Source organism: Gouania willdenowi, chromosome 6 (assembly GCF_900634775.1).
Source record: "Gouania willdenowi chromosome 6, fGouWil2.1, whole genome shotgun sequence".
NCBI classification, from domain to species: Eukaryota; Metazoa; Chordata; class Actinopteri; order Blenniiformes; family Gobiesocidae; genus Gouania; species Gouania willdenowi.
The window spans coordinates 67,593,475-67,618,673 of record NC_041049.1 but is presented as its reverse complement, the minus strand read 5'-3'; the positions used below and the strand labels follow the sequence as shown (position 1 = coordinate 67,618,673).

Sequence of the window (25,199 nt, the reverse complement as noted above, 5' to 3'; positions counted from 1 at the left end):
ATGGATTGTAACCAATAATAATAATAATGATAATAATAATAAAAGGTTGGTTTTAAGACATCGTCGTTTTGTGTATTCTTTGATGGGATGGAAAGACTTGTTGTGCAAATATTTGATATTTTAAAATATGTTTTAATACTGAAATATATTGACAGTGCTCACACATCCTGCTCTGTTTCTGACATCGATGCCTCCACTTGTGTCAAAAGATACAGGCAGACGGTTGGTGACAGCCAGGCTTTGGAGACATTTTTATACTCTTGGTGCTCTGCTGAGTTCATGATAGACTTTGCTTTGTGGCTTTGACTCCCCGTTTGTTTAGATTTTGTGTTTATTTGCGTGTGTGTGTGTTTAAATGTGTGTGTGTGTGCATAGAGGAGAGGATCGGTGCGCGTGGCGGCAGGTGGGGTGTGTTGGAGACATATAGTGATCAGGGTGCTTCACACTCACTTCCACTTAAACACTGCTGGGGAAGGTGATGTGATGTGACAGCAAACAACACATTCACTGCCATCAAAGTGTTTAAATTATGGCGAACGAATGCGATGAAAAAGCGAATGCGTCATTGAGGAGGACGCGCATCATATCCCATCTCCTGCTTTCCAAATGTTTAGGATGAGGGACTTACTACGATGACAATCTCGCGAGAGTTTGACAGTAAGGCTGGGAGTTGTAGTTTTAATTCTGATGCGAGCTCTTGTTTGCACGTATGGATGAAGATGAACAGGTGGTGATATGATGTGCAAAAAAAAAAAAAAAAAATACATGTACGTGTAAAAACCAATGCAAACTCTCTTTATCACACCTTTATCCATATTGGGAGAGGTTATCCGCAGTGTGACGGAGTCTGAATACCGAAAATAGACCAGTATGAGTCATGTTTGGTGAGTAGCAGGGTGACCTCACAGACTGGCACCAGTTTGGCCAATCAGCTGCCAGGATTTGCTCTTTATTGGGCGGGTTCAGGCACACATATCTCACCAATGAGGGCATTCTTTCATTCATAAAGTGGTGTGGGCAGTTTTTCCTCTGCAGAATGTGGGTTTGGTGGGTTTTATAATCCTGACTGAAACCGTCTAACCTGTTCTGCTGGGAACCAATGACGTGCTGAGGATGTGAGTTGCTGTAACGTTTGCCCAATCACTGCCTTTCCGGTCTTTCTTTGACCCGCCCAGCTTCACACACACCGTGGAATGAATGGAGACACGCTGAACACGACTGACGCAGCGCTCCGCCAATCAGAGAGCAGGACCGTCCGACGGACAGCTGTTTCCACCAATGAGATGCGTGGAAGGCGGCGCTGAGGAGCAGGTGGGCGGTGCTGCTTTAAATCAGGCTAGACAACTGTTGGGGGAGTGAGTGTGTGATGCTACAACCTCCCTATAAAGGGGCTCTCTCTCACGTTGTGGCTCGGAAATTAGAGCACATTGCCTGAAATTGAGGTCTCCACACACACACACACACACACACGCGCGCGCGCACACACGTCGAGAGCCGCTGTCATGGAGTGGATGAACGCCGAGCAGGTGCTCCGTAGGGCCGAGACGCCTCTGTTGTGGGTCGGTGCGCTCACTGTGGTGCTGCTGGTTCTGTGGCTGCTCTACAAGCTGCTCTCAGGCTTTAGGATCTGGATCTGGGGAAATGGACACCTGGTCTCTCCGAAACTGGGCAAATGGGCAGGTGAGTTTCATCACTTCTTCACATCACACACAACAGAAGTTTGGCAGATGGATTATGACGTGTAAAAAAAAAAAAGACTCATATTGAGGTTAAACTTGACCTGCGTCCCGCTGCGTTTTTTTTTTTTTTTTTTTTTTTTTTTGGTGACTAATTTCAACGACAGGTTGACGTTGCGTAACAGGCGGCATGGAAGCAGCTGATTGACTGACATGATAATGCTGCTTATTATCTCAATTGGCTCTTGTTGGTTGTGAACCCCCAGCTCAGCTTGTCAGTGTTTTCACCCACATTTACAGCGGGATGGGGGTGGTGTGGGTGGGGGGGTGCCCCACATTCAGGAGCCAAATTGCGCAGGCAATGCGCACTTTTTCAGTATGTGGGTGAGCTCTCAGCCCAGAGCCCCACTGAACCACAAACGCATGATGCAGGACAAAACCACATCATTCATTAAAAAAATAAAATAAAAACTGACCCACATCTTTTGCCATGAAGTGTGTTGGTCATATTTATGGCTGCTTGTGTAATCAGACAAATCTTTTCTATCTGTCGTCACTCACCATGATGACCCACTCTGTTGGTGTTTGATCACAGTCACCTTTAATTTAATTTAGTTGGGCTTTGTATTGAAGCTTGCCCAGTTTTTTTTTTTTTTTTTTTTTTTTGTTTTTTTTTTTTTGGGGGGGGGGTGGACATGTGCTAGTGAAGCGGTCGTATTTGGGTTTGGTATAGGAGGGATAATGGTCTCTGAGGAATCGCCCCGCCATGATTTGACCCACTTCTTCTCCAGCCTCTCCTGTTTCGAGAGCTTTGCTGCGTCTGGATTGTCTTCTGCGCAAATCTACACAAGCGCATATGTCTGTGATTGTAATTTTTAACAGCTTTGTTTAATCATCTTATGCAACTATAACATGACGCACTTCAGCGCCACAGTGGGGGTTTACGTAAGAAATGGGTTCAGATTGATGTTGTAGTGGCGCAGAATAGATGGAGTGGATTGGACACAGGAGCATAAAGCAGGTTAGGACCATCTCACTCTGTCATGTTTGATGGAACATGCGTAGGAATACCGGTGCACACCGATGAGTCATGCGCTTGTTCATCGCTGCGTCATCCATTGGCCTTACAGATGCAGTGATCCCCCCCCCCCCACCAACACACCCCAAAAATGAATCATAAATACCGTTAAAACAGGCAAGTAAACAATAAACAACATTTTATGAAAGTCCAGAGAGTAGGACAGTTGAAAATTTCTGATCAGTGGTACCATGCACAGAAAATAGGTTGCATGATTTTATTTTCTAACTTGTCTGAAATCATTATGTTAAAAAAAAAAAAAAAAAAATCATGCACAGATCAAATAGTCTGTCAGCATGTTTTTTTGTTTTTGTTTTAAAGCATTTAAAGTTATAATTCCTCTTTTATTCTTTGATATTGTCTAAACCAGGGGTCACCAGCACGGCGCCCATGGGCACCAGGTAGCCATGGACAATGTGAGGGACCCTCAGGAGCTCTAGTCTACTAAAATCTGATTTACTTTTCAGGATTCAAACTTGAAGATAAATACATATGAGATGTTGTTAGTACTTAGTAAAGTTAAATACTGCTAATAAAGTTTTAGTATTTTCACTGAATCAGTGTGACAAATGCAGATCTAGTGTGTGGTCAGTGGTATGTTATATAAAATATGACATACAAGATGTGTTTTTTTTTTTCTTCTAATGGAAGGTGGATTTTCTATGAAATTTAATGAAAATGAAACCATTGCACAAATTAGGAGAAATAAAGTGTTTCATGTTGAAACCCCAACATGTCCTACCCTGTTAAGTTACTGCTAGCCTAAAGCCATGAAAATGTTATATTTTAGAAGTGCTTTTCTAACTGGTTGCCCTTCAGATGATACAGTAACTCACAGTTTCAGAAAGGTTGGCTGATCTAAACTTCAAAATGCCAGATCTTATGTAAGACTGTTTAATACACAAGGCAATTAAATGTGCTTGAATGATTAAAAAAAAGTGCAACAGAAAACATTAAACAATTTAAAAATCAACAATAAAAACATTGAAATGTTAAGCTGGGTTTGAAATGGTCAATAAAAACATTAAATCAACAATAGAATGAATAGAAATCTCGTGCTCAGTTTTAAGCAGGCAGAGAAAAGGAGAGGTTTAAACTTGGATTTAAAGCAGGTCAAAGATGATGTAGTACACATAAAAGCTTTAGAAAGTGCAGAAGGAAGGGTGGAGCTACTACTTGAACGTTAACATTATTTTGTTGTTGTGGCCGTCAGATATTCCTTTAAACCAGCATTTTGTAACTCCTTCTTGGCTTTTTATGTAACCATTGAATATATTTAAGCCAGAAAACTGTTCCTGAAAATCTGCGCCCCATCCCGTTCCTCTGCACCTGTTCCCTGGAAGATGTCTACTTGCATACCACTCCCTTAAACTTCTCCGTGCCACCAGTTTGACGAGTCTGATGTTTCTGATCACAACGGTTGGGCAGGATGAAGAGCGAGCGTGTGAAGGAGGCAGGTGGGGATGTGGTGTCCACCCAAGCTGGTTGTGCGAGATGTGCAGGATGGACTAGTTTAGGAATGGTGCAATTTCTTTTAGTTAGACTCACCGTCTCCACTTTAAGACTCGAACACATTGTGTTTGTTGCGTCATTGCTTTGACATGTCTTTTATCACCACATGGCAATTAATCAAGCAAGAATCTTGTAATGCGGGTTAACTTTAAGTACTGTATCTAGACTAGACAGTAATTTAAAGTAGATTTTAGTATATTTGATAATATTATGGTTGTGCTTTCAAGAAGAAAAATACACTTTATATGTATTAATCTTTTAAACACGTGTACTTTGCAACATGTCTAACTTCTGTTGCAACACGTGCGGCAGCTGGTATGTTCTAGTCAAACTGGTTTGAGACTGAGCAGGTCATTGTCATGTCCTTTCCATCTATTGGATACATGGCTACTTTATTAAGCCAAAAGGGAAAGTAGCACAACAAATAAATACATATATATGTGTATATATAGGAACACAAATATTAGAATAAATACAATAAATAAGCCCAAAACAGATGCTGAAGAATGAGCAGTATTAATGAGAGAAAGAGATCAGACTTAGTGTAGTTTATCCCCACCCAGACTTGTTCTTCTGTCCTTTGTTAACCCTTGGAGCATCTTTGTGGCCAAAAGTGACATTTTGAGTGTTTTTATTTGTTTGCCTCTCAATATAAAATGGTAATTTTTAAGTCTAGTTGTCTGACATTTTGCCACAATTGTTTTTTTTCATTTTTTATTTACTAAATTGCAAGGTCCTGTCTATAGGAAGTGTATAGAAAAGGAGATATGCATCATACTGACACTTAGTAACCTTGTGACCAAATTTCCCCCATTGACCCCCATTCTAACCGCATGTTTTTCATAATCATGACATATAATTATTTTTTAATTAATATCTAATACATTAAAGCCTCTACCATGCACAAGTGTATGTACATTTAAAGGAGTGCACAAGGGTTAAACAGGCTGAAACCAGAAAAGACTTTCTAAAATGTTCCTCATGAAAGCTGAGCTGTAGATCTGACTGAACAAACAGTTATCCATCATGGATTACCAACTAGAGTCTTCTGGTTTCCATGGTGTCTGGAACCATGCTTCCCCAGCACACAACAGTTTAGAAAATTGCACTGGCCACCACAGACGGGGAGAACTTTTCTATATCTTTCAGCACCACTCATGCCCTTCTTGTGCATAACGCTGATGTTGGGCTTCTATTCCAGCCTGTTGTTGGAGACACCCTGGTGTTTGTACTCCTCCACCATGTCTACATCCTCCCCCAGGACAGACATGAGTGTCCTCTGCTTCCTGAAGTCACTCACCATCTCCTTTGTCTTAGTCACGTCCAGGACCAGGTGATTCCTTTCAGATCACTCCACAAATCCCTCACCACTGCCCTGAACTACTAGTCCCATCCGTCCCTTATACACCCAACCAATGCAGAGTAGAAGTACTGTTACTTGATTGAAATTGTACTCAAAGTAAAAGTTACTAGTTACTTTCACCCCCACGCATACAGTAAACATCTCGTGTATAAACAACAAAGGCATCTGTCAAAATGTGTAATTCTTTTTAAAATAAAACACCAATTAATTTAATTCAAAATAAAAAAAGAACTCTAAAACAGTGCCATGATGTGGGTAACAACATAATGGGTAGAAACCCCAACCTGAACCAAAGAAAGTGGCTGGGCATTGATCAGAAATGGCACCATTAAGAACATATGGATGATGGAGCTGAGCCATATGGACCAAAACTCATTTCACAATGTTTTTTTTTTTTTTCTCAAAATATCGATGTGACAGTAATCTCTGTTTATTAACAAATAGTTCCACACTCAATAAAAGCTTAAATTATAAAAAAAAACAATATGTGCCACTTCTGGCTTTTTCTCCTTTAAGGGACAGCACGTGTGAGTAAATTCTATATGTGGCTCCTTTAGGGGAAGGTCTGGGTTAAGAAGCACTCAGAAATCCATCCAACTGTGCTTTTCATGCTTTTCTGAGAAGTACCAAAAGCAGCCACTCCTAAAACAAGTATTTTGATAGAAAAGTATATATATATATATTGATATAGGCAATATTGTTATTTTCTATATCTCCAAAATAGAAATCTCGATATATTGCCCAGCTCTAATGGATTATATTCAGTGTTATATATTCCATAAAACAGAAATTTAAAAATATACTCTAACAGTTGGGTGTAGTAATTTAATTAATTACTTTACTACTTTTAAAATGTATTTAAGTCCAAGTAACATTACTGATTTAGAAATATACTCAAAATGACTTCATTACTACAATAACTGGAGTACTTGTAATCCATTACTTTCAGCTCTGCTCAGTCATATTTGTACAAAGTGAACAGGAAGGGAGACGGCACAGTCCCCACTGACCATAACACCACCCAGCTGAAAGTATACTGTGGTTTACCAGTCAGGTGGTCAGGTAGGAGAGTCCAACTCCTGTTGTCACTTATGTTTTAAATGGAGAGCTTTGAGGGTAGTTGGATGTTCCTGTCTGAGAGTGTTTTGGAGGAGTGTGTAGTAGCTGCTGCTGCCTGTGTGTGGTGAGCTGAAGGCTCTGCAGGGATTTCTCTGGAGTTTCTCTGGTCTTCCCCCTCAGTGAAGGGGACTCCTAGTGGCAGAACTCATGCACTGCAGAGTGAGTCAAGGGAGCTTCCCAGCTTTTCTGCTTCTCTGTTTCTACTTAGTACACACACTACTCTCATGCAAGCTCACACTGGCTCTGCAGCACACACTGCCGAGCAAAAATACAACAAAAACAATTGGTTGCATTGGTTCATATTTCCATTGCGAGAGGTTTTGATGCCAGAATAAACAGAGTGTATCTTTTTAGAATAAATGACTTAACTCTTCTGTTATTTTAGATTTTTTTATATATATGTATATAAAAGGTAATTTCTAAATGCTGTTTGTTTTTTAGCTTTTAACTACCATTTTCAAGCAAATTGTTATGTAATGTAATTTATTTTTTCAGCCATCTCTTCATTTCCTGCACATTTAAACATGAAGCAGTGCTTAGTTTCTTTGTTCATCCCTCCACCAGTCTTAGCTCACAGAATCCCATATTATATAAGGATGCCCACGTCTGTCCTGGTGCACGTGTGTGCGTGTGTGTCTAAAACTCTATCACAGCCAAAATGAATTAAACCAGAGGAAGCTTTTTACACAGTGGGAGAGGGAGGGAGAGAAGAGATCACTGATGCGACGCACCCCCCTCCCATCTTGACTTTATTGAAAAAATGGTATCCGATTATATAAGAAGGATGCAGCCATTCATCAGAGTGACAAAGACTGAGGTCAGCACTTATGCAAGAATGTCAGTGATTCCAGAAATAAACATTTGGGGAATGTGAGTTTACCAACACCACACTGAATTCACCGGTCATGTGGCTCTTATTGTGAAAGGATCTGCGTTTGGCATTCTATTTTTATGAATAGACATTGGGCTTCATTCATGGTAAGAGAAAGGCGCACATGTGAATGAAATGTATCCCTGCCTGTGTGGTTCAGCTTTAGCAGGGTCTCCGCTTCTTCATCCTTGTGAATGTGCTTCCCTCTAGTGCTGTGTGTGTGAGAGAGGGAGAGAGAGGAGTATGTGGGCGGGGAGAGACGACACTGCTGTTCATGTGATGAACACGCTCTGTAACACGTGCTGGGGAGAGCGAGAAATCCTTAGCATCCCCCAACCCTCACTTCATCTCACCCAGCTCCCCCTATGCTTGTGTGCGCGCGTGCATCGCCTTCTTTATGTTTACTGGATCATACGCTGAGCATGATGTTCTCTTCTTTCATTTTCTCTCCCATGCTCCATCCATCTCATACTTTAGTGAGCCCACTCACAGACTGTCTCATTCAGTCTGTAGTTTATCCACAAGAATATTATATTATAGTTATTTCTGTCTGTGAATAAAATATATTTATATATATGAGGGGATTTTGGTAAGACCATAACGGTGCACAATGTGTGTTTAGGGTTTTGAGGACATAATGCAATATCCTTTGATCCTTTTCTTGAATGAGGGAGTGCACAACTTTCTGGCATTTGTCTTTGGGATACTTTGCCTCCATATTTAAACATGCGTGTGTATCCAAAGTTCAAGGGTGCACAAGTTTGATCCCATGAGCCCTGATCCAGCATGTTTTGGATGCTAACCTGGTCTGCCACATCTGATCGTAAAGTTATCAGGTTCTCTGTAGAGCTGCATGGTGACGCCGTAATTAGATTCAGGTGTGGTGTAGCAGGGTTGCATCTAAAATATGCAGGATCAGTCCTCTGTAGTTCCCAAATATATTAGAACTGTGTTTATAGTTGCATAAATGAGGCATATTGATAAAAAAAATACTTGCAATGTGACTAAATCTGGCATTTGCAGGAGAAATATACATTTACACCACCAGATAAATTTTGTAAATTGCGACCTTAAGCATTTAAATGCACTGTTTTTGTCTATTTACTTTTGTATTTTTAATTATGTATTTTTCTAAATTAATGAATCTCTGCTTCAGTTAATCTAGACATAAAGGTGACATCGATTTAACTTGTTTTTTTTAATTTTTTTTTTTATTGGTCTCCCCGCTCATAACTACGCTACTGTAACGAATCACAATAAAAACCACAAAATACTTGAATGTCAGCTGAGCCACGTCCATCAGCGCTAACGTCTCTTATGCAGGAATGCCAGTGTATTTGCAGTCGGTTGCACTTCATTTTGTATATGTGTATGTGGGGAGACAAGTGTATGTTGCTGGACGGTGGGAAAGCAGTTTGTTCAGTTCTGACTCGGAGTATCTGTCGAGGTGTAGTCTCATATTTGACGTCGCATGTATTGCGTAAAAAGTCATGTTCTCATCTGTTAACTATTGTACATGTTGTACACCTAATGAGAGGCCTTTTGGAGTCAAGCTGTCACCAGTTTGATCTCAGATTTTTGTGAGAAAAGGAAGCAGATCCAACATTATTGTGCCCTCTTTTGCACAATAATGTTGGATAATATTAACAGTATGACGGGTATCAGTCCCTTCATAATCTTCACTTCAAAATTCCTAAATTGTGTGATTGTTTGCACAGGATTTTATCAACCATTTATACAAAAAAAAAAATTAAAAAAAGTTTCATTGAATTTAGAAACTGGTCTACAAACTGGTTTTTACTTTCTCCTGCGGCCCAAATTAATGCTCTTTATGATGCCCTACATGCGTATTTTACAGAGCTATGTTATGATGAATGCGTGCAGGTTTCCGTGTCTTTCATTCTAGAAAATAAAAGATTCCACCCAGTGAAAGTTTTTCTTAAACAGCACCTGGCTGCAAAGTTTGTTTCCCACTCTAAAAATAACATCTCCAAGTAGTTTTTCAGAGGGATTATTTCAAACAAAGCGTGTAATTAAAGGAGGGAGGGAAGACGGGACTATTCTTTGCTTGGTACCCAAATATAGATGCTGCTTCTATCTTGAGCTGCACTGAAGTCGTCTTTCTGTCTCTCACCCTCCCTTCTCATCTGCACATCCACCTCCAGCTCCTACCTAGGTGATACGGCTGTATTTTTGTCGACTTTTATATTAAACATGTGACTCCGCTCGTGTGCGTTTGTTCCTCCCCGTTCTGAATGTGGAAGGTGGGCGAATGGAGAATAAGTTGTTGATTTGGGGTGAGGGATGGTGGTGGTGGAGGAGGAGGAGGGAGGTGGTCTTTGAATCCTCTGCTGCATCCCTTTCTCAGTGAGAGGAGGGGATGCTCGTTGATAGGCGAGTTTGGGGTGCGACAGATTACATAACGGTACGTAAGAGTGGGGCATACAAGGACCGCAGTCTCCTCTTACTGAGAATGTTAAAGGGGGGGGGGGGTGATTCAAATGAAACCTTATTTTATTGTGAAAAATTATGTAAATATTAAGAATTTCAACAGTCCCTGATGTCTTTCCCTTCTCATTCATCTTAAATTAATAGAAATTAAAAACCACATTAACAGTGTGTACTTTCTGCTACTCATCAGGTTTAGCTTTCCCTCTCTTATCACTCCATGTTGCTATCGGGCTTTTGAGTGGATTTCTTGGGATGCAGCAGCAGTCGTGCGGATGATGATGGGGGATCTTGTTGGTATTCAGGTGTTGCGGCAGGCAGCAAACAGGCAGCTCCCAGACGAGGCAGTGCAGGCGTTGCTATTTTTACTCCTCCTGCTGCTTTTTTTAGACCCTCTGAATGTGAGCAGGCAGGGGCTGCTCTGCTGCTGAGGAGGGAGACGGAAAAAGCTGGGGATGTCAATGCCTCTGGATGTGATGTGCAACAGTAAGCAGGGCTCAGCTGAAGTGTGTGTGTGTGTTTGTGGGGTGGGGGGGGTCTTTGAAGGTTGCCCCAACAACACACAGTCACCCCCCACTGGCAGCGCGTGAGCGTCAGTGATGCCGCTGTCACTCACGTGCCCGCTTGCGTAGATCATCCTTTGTTACAATAAATCTGTGTGTCACTGATGTAATGCGTTGCTGTGCACGTTAGGGGAATAATGTCTGTCTGGCGGCAGTGCCAACACATCTCCATGTGTGCTTTTGACTTAAGTGATGACGGTGTGTAATTTTTGGTACATTGTGTTCTTCTCCCAACAAAAACTCTTCCAACCCCCTCCCCTCATGCAAGTGGACCCAGCGCTCAGACTTTTCTCATTGTTACGTGATTGATCCAACATCCGTGAGACCAGGGACCAACTTTCAGCGCTGCCACACATGCATGCACGCACACGTTTACTCCGAGTCAGTCCCATTATAACACAGATTGAGAAAATGGTACTATTATATAAGAGTTGGGAGAAGTATAGTCATTCATAAGTACAGCACGAGGATGTGGAGAGCGTGAGGAGGGGGCTGTAGATGTGGAGTTGGTAGCATAGTGGAAAATTTCATCTTGATGGCTCAAACTTCTATTTCTGAGCCGTTTTTTGTCTTTAACACTCGTCCCTTATGCTTCATACTCGATGCAGCTTTGCCCAAATCCTTTGTATACACTTTAGTTTGACTTCTACGTGTATTAATAAAGTACTGCATGAGCATTTTTGCATCAATATCATTAAAATTGACCAAAGGATGAGGCAACATCAGACATGAGTTTGTTTAGACACTGGTTTGTACAGGAAGGAGCATTGTACTGTCTTTCTTTGCTGTAGATTGCTTTTCTGCCTTTTCTCACAGTGTTGAAATGTGGTCTGTTTGGTTGAGATCTAGTTTAAACAAAGAGTTGTAAAAACCGATCCTTTTTTATTATTTGTGCAAGAAGGTGCAGAGACAGATGAGCCTTCAGGATCATTCTGTAGTGAGCCAGTAACCTGTTTAGTTTACAATAAGATCTAAACAAGGCCATTATTTTCTATTGCAGTACTTTGTTTCTCATTTTATTTAGTTGATCTTTCCACCCAGGTGTTTCTTAAGGCAGAATTACGTCAACTCCATGTCCTCGAGGGCTGAAGTCCTGTATGCGTTCATACACCTGTGACCAGATAGTCATCATGTAGCACAGCAAAGTCCTGATAACGAGCTTCTTCCTGCAATCAGGTGTTATAAAGCATTAAATAAACAAGTGATGCAGGATATAAACCTTGAGTCAACCAATTTTAAAGGATGGATGAGTAAAGATTGGATTTAGAAAACCTGTGTAAACAGTCTTGATACCAGTTCTAGCTAAAAAAGAAGCCTGCGGCCTAATAATTGTATTAATCTAAACAAAGGATCGAATATATAAGGAGAAAATAAAAATATCATATGTAGCTTCCCCTGGTTTTGTGCCCATGATATTTTTAAGAATATTCGCTCGTCGAGATCAACTTTTCTTAAATAATCCTTGTCAGAAATGTAATTCTTCTTCAAATCAAGTCAAACCTTTGATTATTGACAATTTACACTATAAACTGGGCCCTAATAGTTTGCACAACATCTGCAGCTTTACTTGTGTGTAAGACAAACATGTTGTGTGGAGGTTCGGACCTCCTCAAAATATCTCGAGCATGTCTAAAATGCGAGATACGTGCAGCTTCAGTCGAACGTCTGATGAGCACTCGCGTTTTAAAATGTGACCTCTTGAACTTCGGAACAAAAACACATACGACACATTCTTGCAGCGTCTCATCTCCAGGTTAAAGTTCAGTGATGCTGTACATACGTGCCTTTTGGTGCATTCTCAGTGCATTCCTACGCACAGGTGCACCTGAAAGTTGCTGTACTTTACGTAAGCCAACATGTGCAACGCTTTAGGTTTTATGATGCCTGGATTCTTCTGTCAGAGCTCATCAGTTTCTCAAGAGAGGTATCCATACGTCTGTGCTGGGTCACATAGGGCACTTTTTTACATGGTATGCAGTCACTAAAAACGAGTGCTTGGAAAACAGCCCCACCTTTACATTCCTGTGCTCCATAATGTACTTGTAGAATGAGTTTTAACTTTTACTTGTCTTTTTTAAATCGGTTTCAAACTCTTTGCCTCATGCAAAAACATGTGGCCTGCGGTCCAGAACAGGCTCATTTAAGGGTTAAGTATACACCAGGTCAATGTATTCTGAAGTAAATCCTGAATATTAATCCATATGACTAAATAATGCACTAGAGCTGGGCAGTTTATCAAGATTCTAGATATATTAAGTTTTCTATTTTGGCTATATAGAAAACTACAATATCGCCTACATTAATATATAGATTTTATAGCCTATTTTGTATTAAAATACAGCATGAAAAGCACAGTTGGATGGATTTCTGTGCGTCCTAACCCAGACCTTCCCCTAAACAAGCCACACTACAGAACTCACTCACACATGCTGTCCCTTACAGGAGAAAAAGCCCAAAATGGCACATATTGTGCAGCTGTTCATTAATAAATATGCCTGTGTGGCATTTTTCACCAGCAAATTTAACCCAGAACTGTACTTCTGGTCAGACTTTATTTGAATTAAAAAAATACAGATTTATATTGTGTATTGCCATATTGAGATGTGTTTTGGTCCATATCGCCCAGCCCTAGCTGCACCTAGACATTGTTCAAAGGTTGTTTTTTTTTTTGTTAAATGTGAGCATTTTCAAAATGATGCAGCACACATCTGCACTAAAACTTCAGGAACAATGGGTGGTGTCAGACATTCCTTGTTTTCTCGGGTCCGCCCTTGATTAAATTGGACTGTAGTAAAATTAGTTTTACACGTCATCTTGTAGCAGATGAATGTGGTCGTCTCCACAGCCAACAGGGGTTATCCCCCACCACCTTCCAACCATTTTGCTTTGCAGCGACTGCAGCCTCTCCCTCTCAGTCGGACCACCAACGTTACAACCCGAGCCCATTGAAGCTTTTTCTGCACTCAAACGTTTCATTTTTAACACGGGGGTGTTAAAAATAAAGCTTCCTGCTTTTTTTTTTTTTTTCTCTACACTTTCTGTGCAACTCTCTCGCTCTCCTCTCCCATCATTCACTCACTACTTCTGCTTCCCCTCCTCCACCGCCATCTCCTGTTCTGCGTCTTTCTCCTTCACTCATTCATTCGCTCGCTTTGCTCCAGTTCTATTTTTAGCCGCCCCCAGGATCCCTCACCCTCCCTACCCCACTTCACCCTCCTCTTTCTCCCGCTCTATGTTCGTCATCACTCCCTCCTCTCTCCGCTTGTCTCCCTCTTTTCTTTTTCTTTTTTTTTAAAACCAGCTCTATTCCCCTCAATGTCCTCTGTCTCTATGAATCTTTCATCAACCCTCAGTATTCTTCACATTTGTGTGTGTGTGTGTGTGTGTGTTACTATGATCACCACACCCTTTTTTTAAAATGTTGCTGTTATATTCTCGTTTTTCATCGTCCTATGTCTGTCATGCTGGTGTTGATGGGCAGCAAAGCTTTAAAAATAGCCCTGCTTCTCTGACGAGGTGAGGAGAACACTGCACACCCCGACATCAGCTCCTCGCTTTCCAACTCTGCTTCCTTTGTGATCTCCAAAGAATCCCGACATCATTTTCCCCACAATGCCCTTCAGATTCCTCAGGCTTCCCTGTATACGAAACACGGTCCACCTTATTTAACCTCTCCCACTTCTTCCCATCGTCACCGCCCTCCTCGGACATTGTCGACTTCTCTACCGAAAAGGGATTAATTTGAAACGATGGCTGCATTTATGAACGAAGTGTCCAACATGTACTGCCTGCATTGCCCTTCAAACAAAACACATTTCCTACTTACTAAGCTATTTCTACCAATAACTTGAACTCGAATGCTTACTCGCTTTTTGACCTTTTTTTTTGTTAAAAGTAAATAGTTGATGCACAGCAAGGATCCTCAAATATGAGAATCCAACTTTCTAATAGTCTTTTAGTGTAAAAAATGAGCAGCAGCCACGTTCTGGGTGTAATATCCCTTCACGACAGCAGGAATAGTCAGGGTATTGTTCTACATCGAAGACGTCGATTGCTTTGTGAGCTGCATACAGTCTTTTGTCTTGATTCTGCTTTATTTGATAACTCTGTAGACCAGCTAATTAGTCCTTATGATTTTAGAGATGTATAATTTTAATCTCCTCTGCAATGATAAACCGTCCTGTCATTGCACGCCTCAGTGACGCCATTCTTGAACGGTAGCTGAATAGTATTGATGGGTGTGTGCATGCAGCTCTATTCTGAGTTTGTCTGTCACCTCTATGCACTTAGAGACCTTTGGCTTGACTTCAATTTGATGATGATCGCACACTAACATACAGCGATTGGTGTCCCGTTTTAGTAAAGACAACAGAAACTCCTTGGTTTGCAAAATTCCAGAGTAATGAGTCATTGGATTGTGGTCGGATGGCTTTAACTGACGTCAAGTGTCTAAGGCCGGTTTCAGGGTCATCGCAGGTTTACCTGGATTGGGTATTAAAAGTAAGCTTGGTCCCAGGTGTTATTGTTATGTCCAGAGTTTGAGGATTTATTAACCTTGTGTTTTTTTCTTTTCATTTCTTTCAGTTGTGACAGGAGCCACAGATGGAATTGGGAAATCCTATGCAGAGGAGGTGAGGACCTCAGGACCATAATACACACATACACAACCTATGGCTGCAGGCCATAGTAGGGGAGAGCTAATATAGGCTACATTAACATGTGGATATCACACTAGCAGACACAGTTAATGTAGTTAAATATGAACCCTGACACTAGGATGATAGACTTGTCCTGGCCAGTTTGACCAGGATAGTGTGTCCCATTCTGATATTTTAGTTATCTTAGAAGGCGCTTTTGTTATCCAATCTTACACAAGGTGTTTATGTTTTTTTCAAATTCTATATCGGTTTTATGAACACTTTGTCACATCCCATGTGTTTAACGTTCAGAGGAGAGATTCCCTCCATGGGCATTTCATCAGATTATGACATGCCTTCTCTTTTCCTGCAAGAATAAGAAGTAAAACCTTGGACAAAACTGTCTTAACTCAACCTTTGCTTTATGCAAAGATTTTTCAGCCACACTACATGATATGTTGATGCAAGGATATACAAACACTCTGCAGGCATTAAAGCCCAAGACCTTAATAATTTGCTGCAATAGCTGATTTGATCAATAATAATAATGCATGTTACACCTGGCTTTTATTGCCTGTGTCCAATGTAAAGTAAAAGGCTGTGACTTATTCTGCCTGGTGTGAAGAAAATCCAACCTATCTGATGTACAGTAAAAGAATAGTTTAGCCAATAGAAATGTATTGTAATTGTATTTAGCAACAATTAAATCTAAAGGATAGTTGAGTTTGATATTTTAATGTTCTGGTCGAGCCTGTATGCAAGTGCTGAGCCCTTTTTTTTTTTGTTGTTGTTTGTTTTCCAGCTGGCTCATCGAGGGTTTGCCATGATGTTGATCAGCCGTTCACAGCATAAGCTGGACGATGTGGCTCAGTGTCTCAGTAAGTGTGTGTGTTTTGTTCACATTGTCATGATAAGAAGTTTGTGGTTGTGTGTGTTAGATCTATCAACTTTGGGGATTTCCAGGCCTTAATGTATGTGGTGGAAAAAGTCACTTTGTTGCCAGCTTGAAGCATGTTTCACATGCAACGCTGATTGTCTTCCTCTTTTGTTCTGCTCCGCTTGATTCTGTGACACTGTGAAAAGGAACGCTATTGTCTACAACCCAGCTTCTGTTTGAATGAAACAAAGAAATATTGGATATTTCCTCCTCGTAGATTGTGTTTTACTGATACAAAAACAAGATGCTTGTTTTTTGTGTCGGTAAAACAGTGTACGTCATTTCAGGGATCAGCAACTTACGGCCCTTTCCTGTGGCTCTCATGACTGATGGAACAAGAAATCCGTCCTTCCCTTTGCATAGCCCCTCAGGTTTACCCAACTGTTGACCTATCATGGGTTCAGTGAAGCAATGTTGCTAAAAAAAACCTCCGTAAAGATGTTCACAGAGTAGCACTGTGCTCATTGTGATACACTCTGCAAGTTTGCATGTGTTCATCTGCAATATTAGACGTTAGTCACCAGTTACAATAGCCACCAGTTTGACCTAAACACCAATGAGGGTTTGACCTGTTTATCCCAACCACCCACAGCGTGAAGGGTTATCCCACCTTTAATGTAACGTACACTATCCTTAGACGAACATGCACCATCGTTAGTGGTAAAACGTCTCCATATTGATGCCAATAAGAAGGTGAGTTGAGTGTTCATAAACAAAAAGTGCAAGAGCTTCACTTCAGTAATTCATTATAAGCTTTGTAAAGCCACTGAGCTGTAAACGGATATCCCGTCCCACTGTGCGTTATTAATGACATCATTTATTAATGGTAAATATTTGTGGCTCTTGGTCTCCTGTTATTTGGTATGAAGTGCTAAAATGGCTTTTTTGAGGCTGCCGACCCTGATCTATCTTAAGCCGGATTGAATACTTGATGTATGTGTGCATGTACTGCAGTCAGTGCAACAACTTTGTTCAACTTCACTCATTCTACAAATTCTGCAGCTGCTTCTATCTTTCTTTTTTTCAAGCCATGATGAAATGAATGTCTGTATTTGTCTCTAACCTTCTTTTCCTTTTTAAATCTGACCTCGGCTCTGACTGAAGTCTGGTGTTTTGGCGAGGTAAATCCCTGGAATTTTCCTTCTTTTCCTTCCTCTACATCAGTCTTTTTTACATGAAATTGTAATTGCAGCAGACACGTCAAACATGGGGGTTGGAGGGAGGGGGGCGCTGGGTTAGTTTGTTGGTTTGCAGCGCCCCCTTCAGGCGTATCATAACTTTTCTCTGCTATCATTTAAGGTCTTTAACATGACTTAATATAGTCTTTTTTTTGTTGTTGTTTTTGTTTTAAAATATTGTTTTGTAACTTCATCTTTCAGAGGAGCAGTACAAAGTGGAGACCAGAACCATCGCTGTTGACTTTGGTAAGACGGACATCTACCAGAAGATTGAGGCAGGACTAGCCGGGCTGGAGATCGGCGTCCTTGGTATGAGCTCAATATTTGCACACATCTACATGCTGCTGCTGCTGTTTGATAGAACTGATATTATAAGATATTCCTTGAAAGCCTTACCTTTAACTTATATGTTGAGAGTTTTGTTCAGATTTCATTCAGTATTTGTTTATGTTGGGTGTTTAAACTGGAGTAGGAGCACATATCGTTGAAATCAACAGTTTGTCTGCTACTACTTTTATATACATGTTGAAGTTAATATAAGAAACCTGCAGTAGCACTACAATAAAAAGTTGGCACAGTTGGTTAGCTGTCCAAACAATAACTATTTTTATATATTTTATGTAGTGACAGTTACTCTATGTTCTGTGGAGCCAAGCTGCACTTGGTTTGAGGTGTGGCTCTGTTTAGATAATTGCTCTCTAGTTTGTTTGATCCTGCTGCCACCTTCTGGTCAAAGTATTTTTTTTATTTTATCAACACTACAAAAAACTTGGTGTTCTTTATTTTTCACCACAGTTAACAATGTTGGAGTGTCCTATGCCTACCCTGAGTACTTCCTAAACATACCTGATCTGGACAATGTGAGTAAAGCTAAATTCTTAACGCCCCTGGTTGAGTCTGTGATTGTGACGCTGACTGATGCTTCCTGTGTTCTAGTTCATCACAAACATGATCAACGTCAACATTACCTCCGTGTGTCAGGTAACATTTGTGGCTCCTCTCTAGATATTGGTTCTCCCCCTTTTTGTTGTTCTGTTCCTACCTTGGTACCTGCAATGTCTCAGTTGTTCCCAAAGCAACCGTGGACTACACCAACGCTGTCTGTACTCGCCTCCCACGCATCGCTCTCTCCCTCTCTGCTGGCCTCTGCTTATCTTTCTTTCCTACTTTTAGTCTTGTTTTTCAACCCTAAACCCTCTGTCCCTGGTTTGACACTGAGTTTGTGTTCTTGTCTTTAGATGACCCGCCTTGTGCTGCCCAGAATGAGTGAGAGGTGAGTTAAAAACGAGCTTCCATGTTTTATGATGTGACAGCAGTCAAACATCAGTGTGGCTGGTGATAAATGGGTGTACAGGGATAAGTAGGCACTCAAATTAAATTAAAAACCCTTGGAAAGCACTTTTTGGGACACAATATTTGATACATTCTTCTTGGTTTTGGGACATGAAATTCTGACTGAGCCCATTCTCAATCACTGCACTGCTCTTTCTTTCCTTCTCCCCCTTTGTTCACAATGCTGACAAGCTTTCAATTCACACAAAGTGCTCTTCCCACCCGATTGGCCGACCCACTCCCATGTGACTCCCGCCAGCCAATGGCAGCGTAGGCACATTTGGTGCCGTGTGAGGCTGGAGCGTCTCCATCACATCACTGCAGCAACAGGCTGTCATGGCAACGCCTGGAACCACTGCCACACTGTTTTTGAGTGTGTGTGGTAAACAGGTATATGCAGAGGATTCCCACTGCGCTGAGGAATCACTGAAATTAGGTTGAAAATAAAAACCGACATTATCCATCAGCTCTGAGGGATGTTTTGTATGTGCAGAAATGTTCCTTTGAAGTCAGATATGTGTGTGTTGTGTGCTTTAGTTTCTCTTTGGGTGATGCCTGTTTGTTGCTCTGTTAGGTCCAAAGGTGTGATCCTCAACATCTCCTCTGCCGGCGGCATGTATCCTCTTCCTCTGCTTACTCTCTATTCTTCCACAAAGGTACATTTGCACTTCATCCATCACACCTCTGTATGTCCTCCATGGCACACAAATGCAACTTGTGGCACAAAAACACAATAACTCAATGACTACAGACATTTTAATAATGCTAAAAGAGGACACTTTTCAAGTGTTGCTTTTTATTTGCTATTTTTTAATGTAGGGTTTCATATATTCCCACTACAGTCAGTGTCTCAGGTACAAAACTTTTACATGATTAGTTCTGCTTTGCTGATGATATTGATGCCCCGAAATATAGTCATAATGTTCCCTATTTAGTAATTTTCACTTACAAAAAAGGTTATTTTCCTGCACAGATTTATTCCTAAACCATCAGCTATTGTCAGACATCTTCATATATAAGTTCAAGGTCTTTATTGTCATTTCCGTGTAACCTGTGAAATGAAATTTGTGCCTCTAAAAATAGAATAAATAATAAAAGGAAAATGATTTACATTATAATACAAACTGAGATATAAATACACAATCGATATCTTACTAGTGCGTACTGACATTAGCTTTGGTATGTAGCCTGTGCTACCAAAGCTAATACAACAGAGCACTTATTTAGCATTTCAAACACTTTAAATCTAGACAGGTAGACAATTTGAGTCCATGAATGAGCTGCTTCTGTCTCCTGCATATTTATTTACCTTTCCCATTTAACAATGTGTTACTGTTTGTTTGAAACACATGACACAGGTAACTCTCTCCATAAACTGCAACAAAAATGAAGCCTACAGTTTCTTTCAGAAGCTCCAAACCAGAGCTGGCAACACAGCCTCTGCAGCAGTTCACTCTCCTGTCTCTGTTGCTTTGTGTAGATATTTCTCACCTTCAGGAAAAGGAAATTTAGATGTGATTTTTGACTTTATTTTGCTAATTATACACAATTACATCAAATATAAAAAGGGGATTGTCTCAAAAGGACAAATGAGCATCTAGCTGGCTGAAAAACGCATTGCAACAACAACCAAATAATGTCTACTGTATGAACTATTATTATTTTTTGTATTAAAGTTAATTATTGGTCATTGTTAATGTTTATTAAATGTTTTTGGAGGTTTTTTCTTTTCTTTTTTTAACTTTACAATCCAAAACATTGTCTAAATTTTTCCCTTTTATTTGTGTAAAACACACTGGTTTGTGTGCTCTGTGTCTGAAATGCGCTATCAATTAAATTTGCTTTGCCTTAAAAAGATAAACTCAAACCAATCCACTATTATGTAAAATTGACCAATTGTTCCTTCATTTTTTTTTTGCACAGGCCTTTGTGGACTTCTTCTCTCGTGGCCTTCAGGAGGAATATAGGCGTTCAGGCATCATCATTCAGGTGGGTTAATTCTTCATCTCTCCTACACGTGTGTGTGTGTGTGCTTAAGATCACACTGCACAAATTGTAAATTAAAACAAGTTTATCACGCCTGCTTTTGTTTATCTTATCATAACATAAGAAACATGAGGTGTATGAAGGAAAAGCTTTGAGACGTAGCTCAGCAGTCGTTTAGATTATTTCTATGCATTGGTTGAATGTCCTGCTTTAGCCACTCAAAGTCTTTGGCTTATTCTTCTGTATATATTTACTGTTCTCGAGTTGCTGCCATCCTGTATTTGTGACCTAAGTTTGTCATTATTCTCTGAAATTTGGACCAAATTTGTCATGAAATGTGTTGAAAAATGACTGGAAATATGGAGTTTGGAATATATGGAATCCTTAACACGTACATAATAGGATTGTGTCTTGAATGATATCTTGCTTGGATAATTAAGATTAAGTTTTTCACAGGATACGACTTGTATTTTTTATTTTTTTAACTTGTGTGCTTTACTCCTAACGATAACACTCTTATAGGATTATATGAGTTGGAATCAGTGATTGAAATGACTTAGTTTAAACAGTTCATATTTACATCAGATTAAAGATAAGATTTCATCATTCTGAAAAGTTAAAATAAAGCATCTAAAACCCTATTTAAGTTGTTAATTAAAAAAAGAAAAGCAATGGATTTGTATTGTTTGTTGCTTTTCTTGCTTTTTAAAGAAACGAGGCGTAATTAAACTGTTAATCTACAATTTAATGTTAAGGTCTTGTTTTCCGTTCCTGCTTTTATTTTTCTTCTTTGCTGGAGTTTCTTTGATTTTTGACCAGAAGTAAAATAAAGATACACTTTAGTGCAGATTTTAGTAAAATTGTACATGTGATTCAATGTAAAATCCAACATCTGAGCATTTAGGTTTATAATTCTAACACTTTTCCATCATTGGAAAATGTTCTATTCCACATTGAATCAGGCTAGGTAGACTTCTTTATTTAGCTCCACCTTGTGGTTTAAATGTGCACATTAGTTTTATTCATCTGTGTTTATACTTATTACTTAAATTCTATAGCACCTTAATATAAATCACATGACAGGAAGTCAGTATGTTATACTTATTAAAGTTTCTAATGCAGTTTTGTTTTTTTTTGGTTGCTGCAGAGCGTGCTGCCGTTCTTCGTAGCCACTAAAATGACTCGTATCAAAAAGCCCACCCTGGATAAGCCCACTCCAGAGCGCTACGTAGCTGCTGAACTCGCCACTGTGGGTCTGCAAAGCCAGACCAATGGATACTTCCCCCACGCTGTCATGGTATGTGAACATTGCTTGCTTCATTCCTGTTCCACAGTGCCCTGTTCAATGCCTAAATGCCACTATGGATTTTAATTTCACCTAAAGGAATCACTAAGTAACTCATTTTGATGTTTTTGTGCACAGAATGGATCATTTTCTTTCTGGATTTAAAGAGTGCATGTTTAATATTTGAAGTTAAATGAACACTTTAAAGATGCAGTATGTTCCAGGATTGTTTTCCTAACCATATAAATTACATGTTACCCCAATAATCCTGCATGTAGTGACTGTCAGCACTGTTTTTTAAATATGTACTGTACATCCTCATTTTACAAATGGGATTTTGCAGCAGAATTGATGCAAGATCAGATTTAACCGATAAACATCTAAAGTTCACTCCAGTTGGTGTGCTCATTAATTGAAAATAGTCATATTTATACCATTACTAGTTACTTTATATATTTAAAAAAAAATAAACCAGTCACTTTACTGTTGTAATGTAATGTGTTACTTTGAAAAGTGATTGTTTAAATGCTCCAACTAATGCCCTTATATCCTACTTTATTTACTGTATATAGTACACACTTTTCATGCAACTCTATATTTTGGACGTGTTTTGAAATAAACAATATACATATACTGTATACAAGTCTCCCTTTAAAGATTTATCTAAAGGTACTTCCTTGAAAAATAAAGATTAAATAAGGGATAAATATACAGAAAAGAACTACCCATGATCATTTTGTGCAGCTAATACATTTAAGTGTTTGGTGTTACCTTTTTGTAAGTCTGCCTAATATTTAGTTTAATTTATCAAGTTTTCCGACAGCTTCACTTAACTTTTGAGCAAAATTGTATGACATGTACTAAGCAATGGTCCAAAAAAAAAAACTTGGTCACTCTCAGAATATAAATGTTTTATTAGATATAAATTAGGTGGAAAACAAAAGATAGAATGTAGACAGATGGAATTTGATACTTTCACATTCCCCCATCTTTTAGGTTAAATATTATTTATTATAATTTAGAGATCTAGTATATTAATGTGTCTTTTATTTGCAGATTAACATTATTTAAGAAAATTGTAGCATATATGGCACCACATAGCCTTAATCTAAAATATTTGATTTAAATGGTTGTAAAAATCACTTTTGGAGTGGGTCATTTTTTTTTTTTTTTATTTTTTTTTTTAAAAAGACTCCTTAATAATCTTCCTAAATATTCTAGTCTTTGATGACAATCTACTTAAATACATTTACATTCACATATTATGTCTGTGCTGTAATAAGTAGATTTTAAAGTTGGGTTATTTGGCCTTCTGAAGCTAAAAGTTAAAATCCCTGAAGCTGTTACTGTTTGAGGCTTTGCTCTCCTCTTACATCGTGTCTCTTATCCCAGGGCTGGCTGACCACCAAGCTGGTGCCGATCAACCTCGTCATTTTCTTTGGAGCCAGGATGAACCGCCTGCAACGCACCGGCTACCTGAACAGGAAGAAGATTCGCGAGCAGAACAACGGATCCGCTCTGAAGTTCGACTAGTTGCACGACGAACAGCGGCGCAGACAGAATAGTGTTCCGTTTGTTTGATTTTTTCCAACTGGGTGCTGTGATTGACGGAGCAAACGTGTGCATGTGGGTGACTGATCCCAAAGAGTTGCCTTAAATTTCACCTTTGTACCTGTGAGCGTGTGTGAAGCTGTGTACCTTCTACCCTGACGTTACCCTTCAATGGGAGGAGTGAAATCAGGAAGTGACCAAAGAATATAATTCTGCTATATATAAAGGACATTAATGTGCCTAAACCGAGGAAATAACACAGCCCAAAAGAAGTGATCTGGTGACCCTGCTGTTGTAAGCAGAGAAAACGGTGGTGGGAGTCTTTTTTATATATATATATAAATATGTGTAATTATTTATTTTATATTTGTATGAACACACAGGCCAAACCTACACTGGCTGTCAAACGAGTACTGTTTATGAATCACTGAGATATTTGACCATGTTAGTTTCTGCTGTGTATGATGCCAGCGTTCTCTCACCACTGAGCTCATCATGTGTTTGTTTTTGCCTTATTCTCGTATGTTTGAACTAATATCTTGTGGTGGGTTGTTCACTGGTTCCAAGCTGAAGTTGGACATGTTTGTAAAGTGCCTTTCTCCCCTGTGCTCCTGCTGTAAGTGGTCAGATTTACTAGCAGAGTACCCGGTAGTTTCTTAGACTATTGTATCAGGATATGTTTAGCAGGGCAGTGGCAGCGGTCCGCCATGCGTTTTAAAATTACAGGTTTGAAATAACTGGTTATCTTCTTTATATGATGTGCTCTGACCTGTACCTCAACGAAGTGACTTTAAATCAACCTTTGCTACTTTGAAAGCTTTTTATATAAAAGGAAATGCAAAAAATTGTAAATTTCTACATGAAAAATCCACTGTTTACATTTATCCTGCTGTCTTCAGTTTCTATTTGTTAATAAAAGTTTCGATCGTTGAAAAAGTTTGTTGGATTTTTTCACTTTTAGACCGTATTGTCTTTTCCCCGACGTGCAACTTAACATGAGTGATATCCTCATTAGAAGCAGTAGGGAAAGTGTATTTCAATGTAGGTTTCTTAATTTCACTTCCTCTTTGAAGCTAAAACAATTCACACCTTATTTATATTTAAAAAATGTTTTATTGAAGAATTACAGCATTGCTTTAGTAAATATTGACCTAAATTCCTTGTTTCAAATAAAAGGTTAATTTTTAATATTAAGAAAAGAGAAACTATGGCATTTGATTTTCTGCTTTTTTCTTTTTTCTTGTGTTGATGATTTTCTTGTTTGCCATTTTGTTTCTGCATTAAAAAAAAAAAAAAAAAAAAAGTTTCCTTAATCCGATCCTGATGAATAAGATGTCATTGGAAAGACCCAGATGTTTTCCCTAAGACTGGTTACTAGCCCTTAGATCAGGGGCTCTCAATTCGTCTCACCCTGGGACCCACATTTTGCCTCGGTCATCAAATCGCGACCCTCCTTTTTTTTTGTTTTGTTTTTTTCAAATTCAACCAACCAATTTTAGTTTTTTTCAAAGATAGCTGCTGAAAGCACGCATATATAATATTGTTTTTTTAAAACATAAATCTATATATTTTGCTCTACAACCTGCTTTTCACAGCATGCCTGTCAAAAGAAAAGTTTCTTTCAAAATAAAAGGCAAGTCACATATGACGGACATTAAGTTTT

At 39.5% G+C, this 25,199-nt stretch overlaps 1 protein-coding gene across 1 annotated transcript; it reads left to right on the top strand.

Annotated features, from left to right (window-relative positions):
* The first annotated feature begins 1,345 nt into the window (after positions 1–1,345).
* Positions 1,346–24,472, top strand: hsd17b12a (hydroxysteroid (17-beta) dehydrogenase 12a). The gene is made up of 11 exons (XM_028450922.1): positions 1,346–1,680; positions 15,215–15,261; positions 16,070–16,145; positions 17,584–17,691; positions 18,178–18,242; positions 18,319–18,363; positions 18,621–18,655; positions 19,289–19,370; positions 20,638–20,703; positions 21,848–21,997; positions 23,378–24,472. The coding sequence occupies exons 1-11, from the start codon at positions 1,503–1,505 to the stop codon at positions 23,516–23,518; spliced, it is 993 nt and encodes a 330-aa protein (XP_028306723.1). The 5' UTR covers positions 1,346–1,502; the 3' UTR covers positions 23,519–24,472.
* Positions 24,473–25,199: the final 727 nt, after the last annotated feature.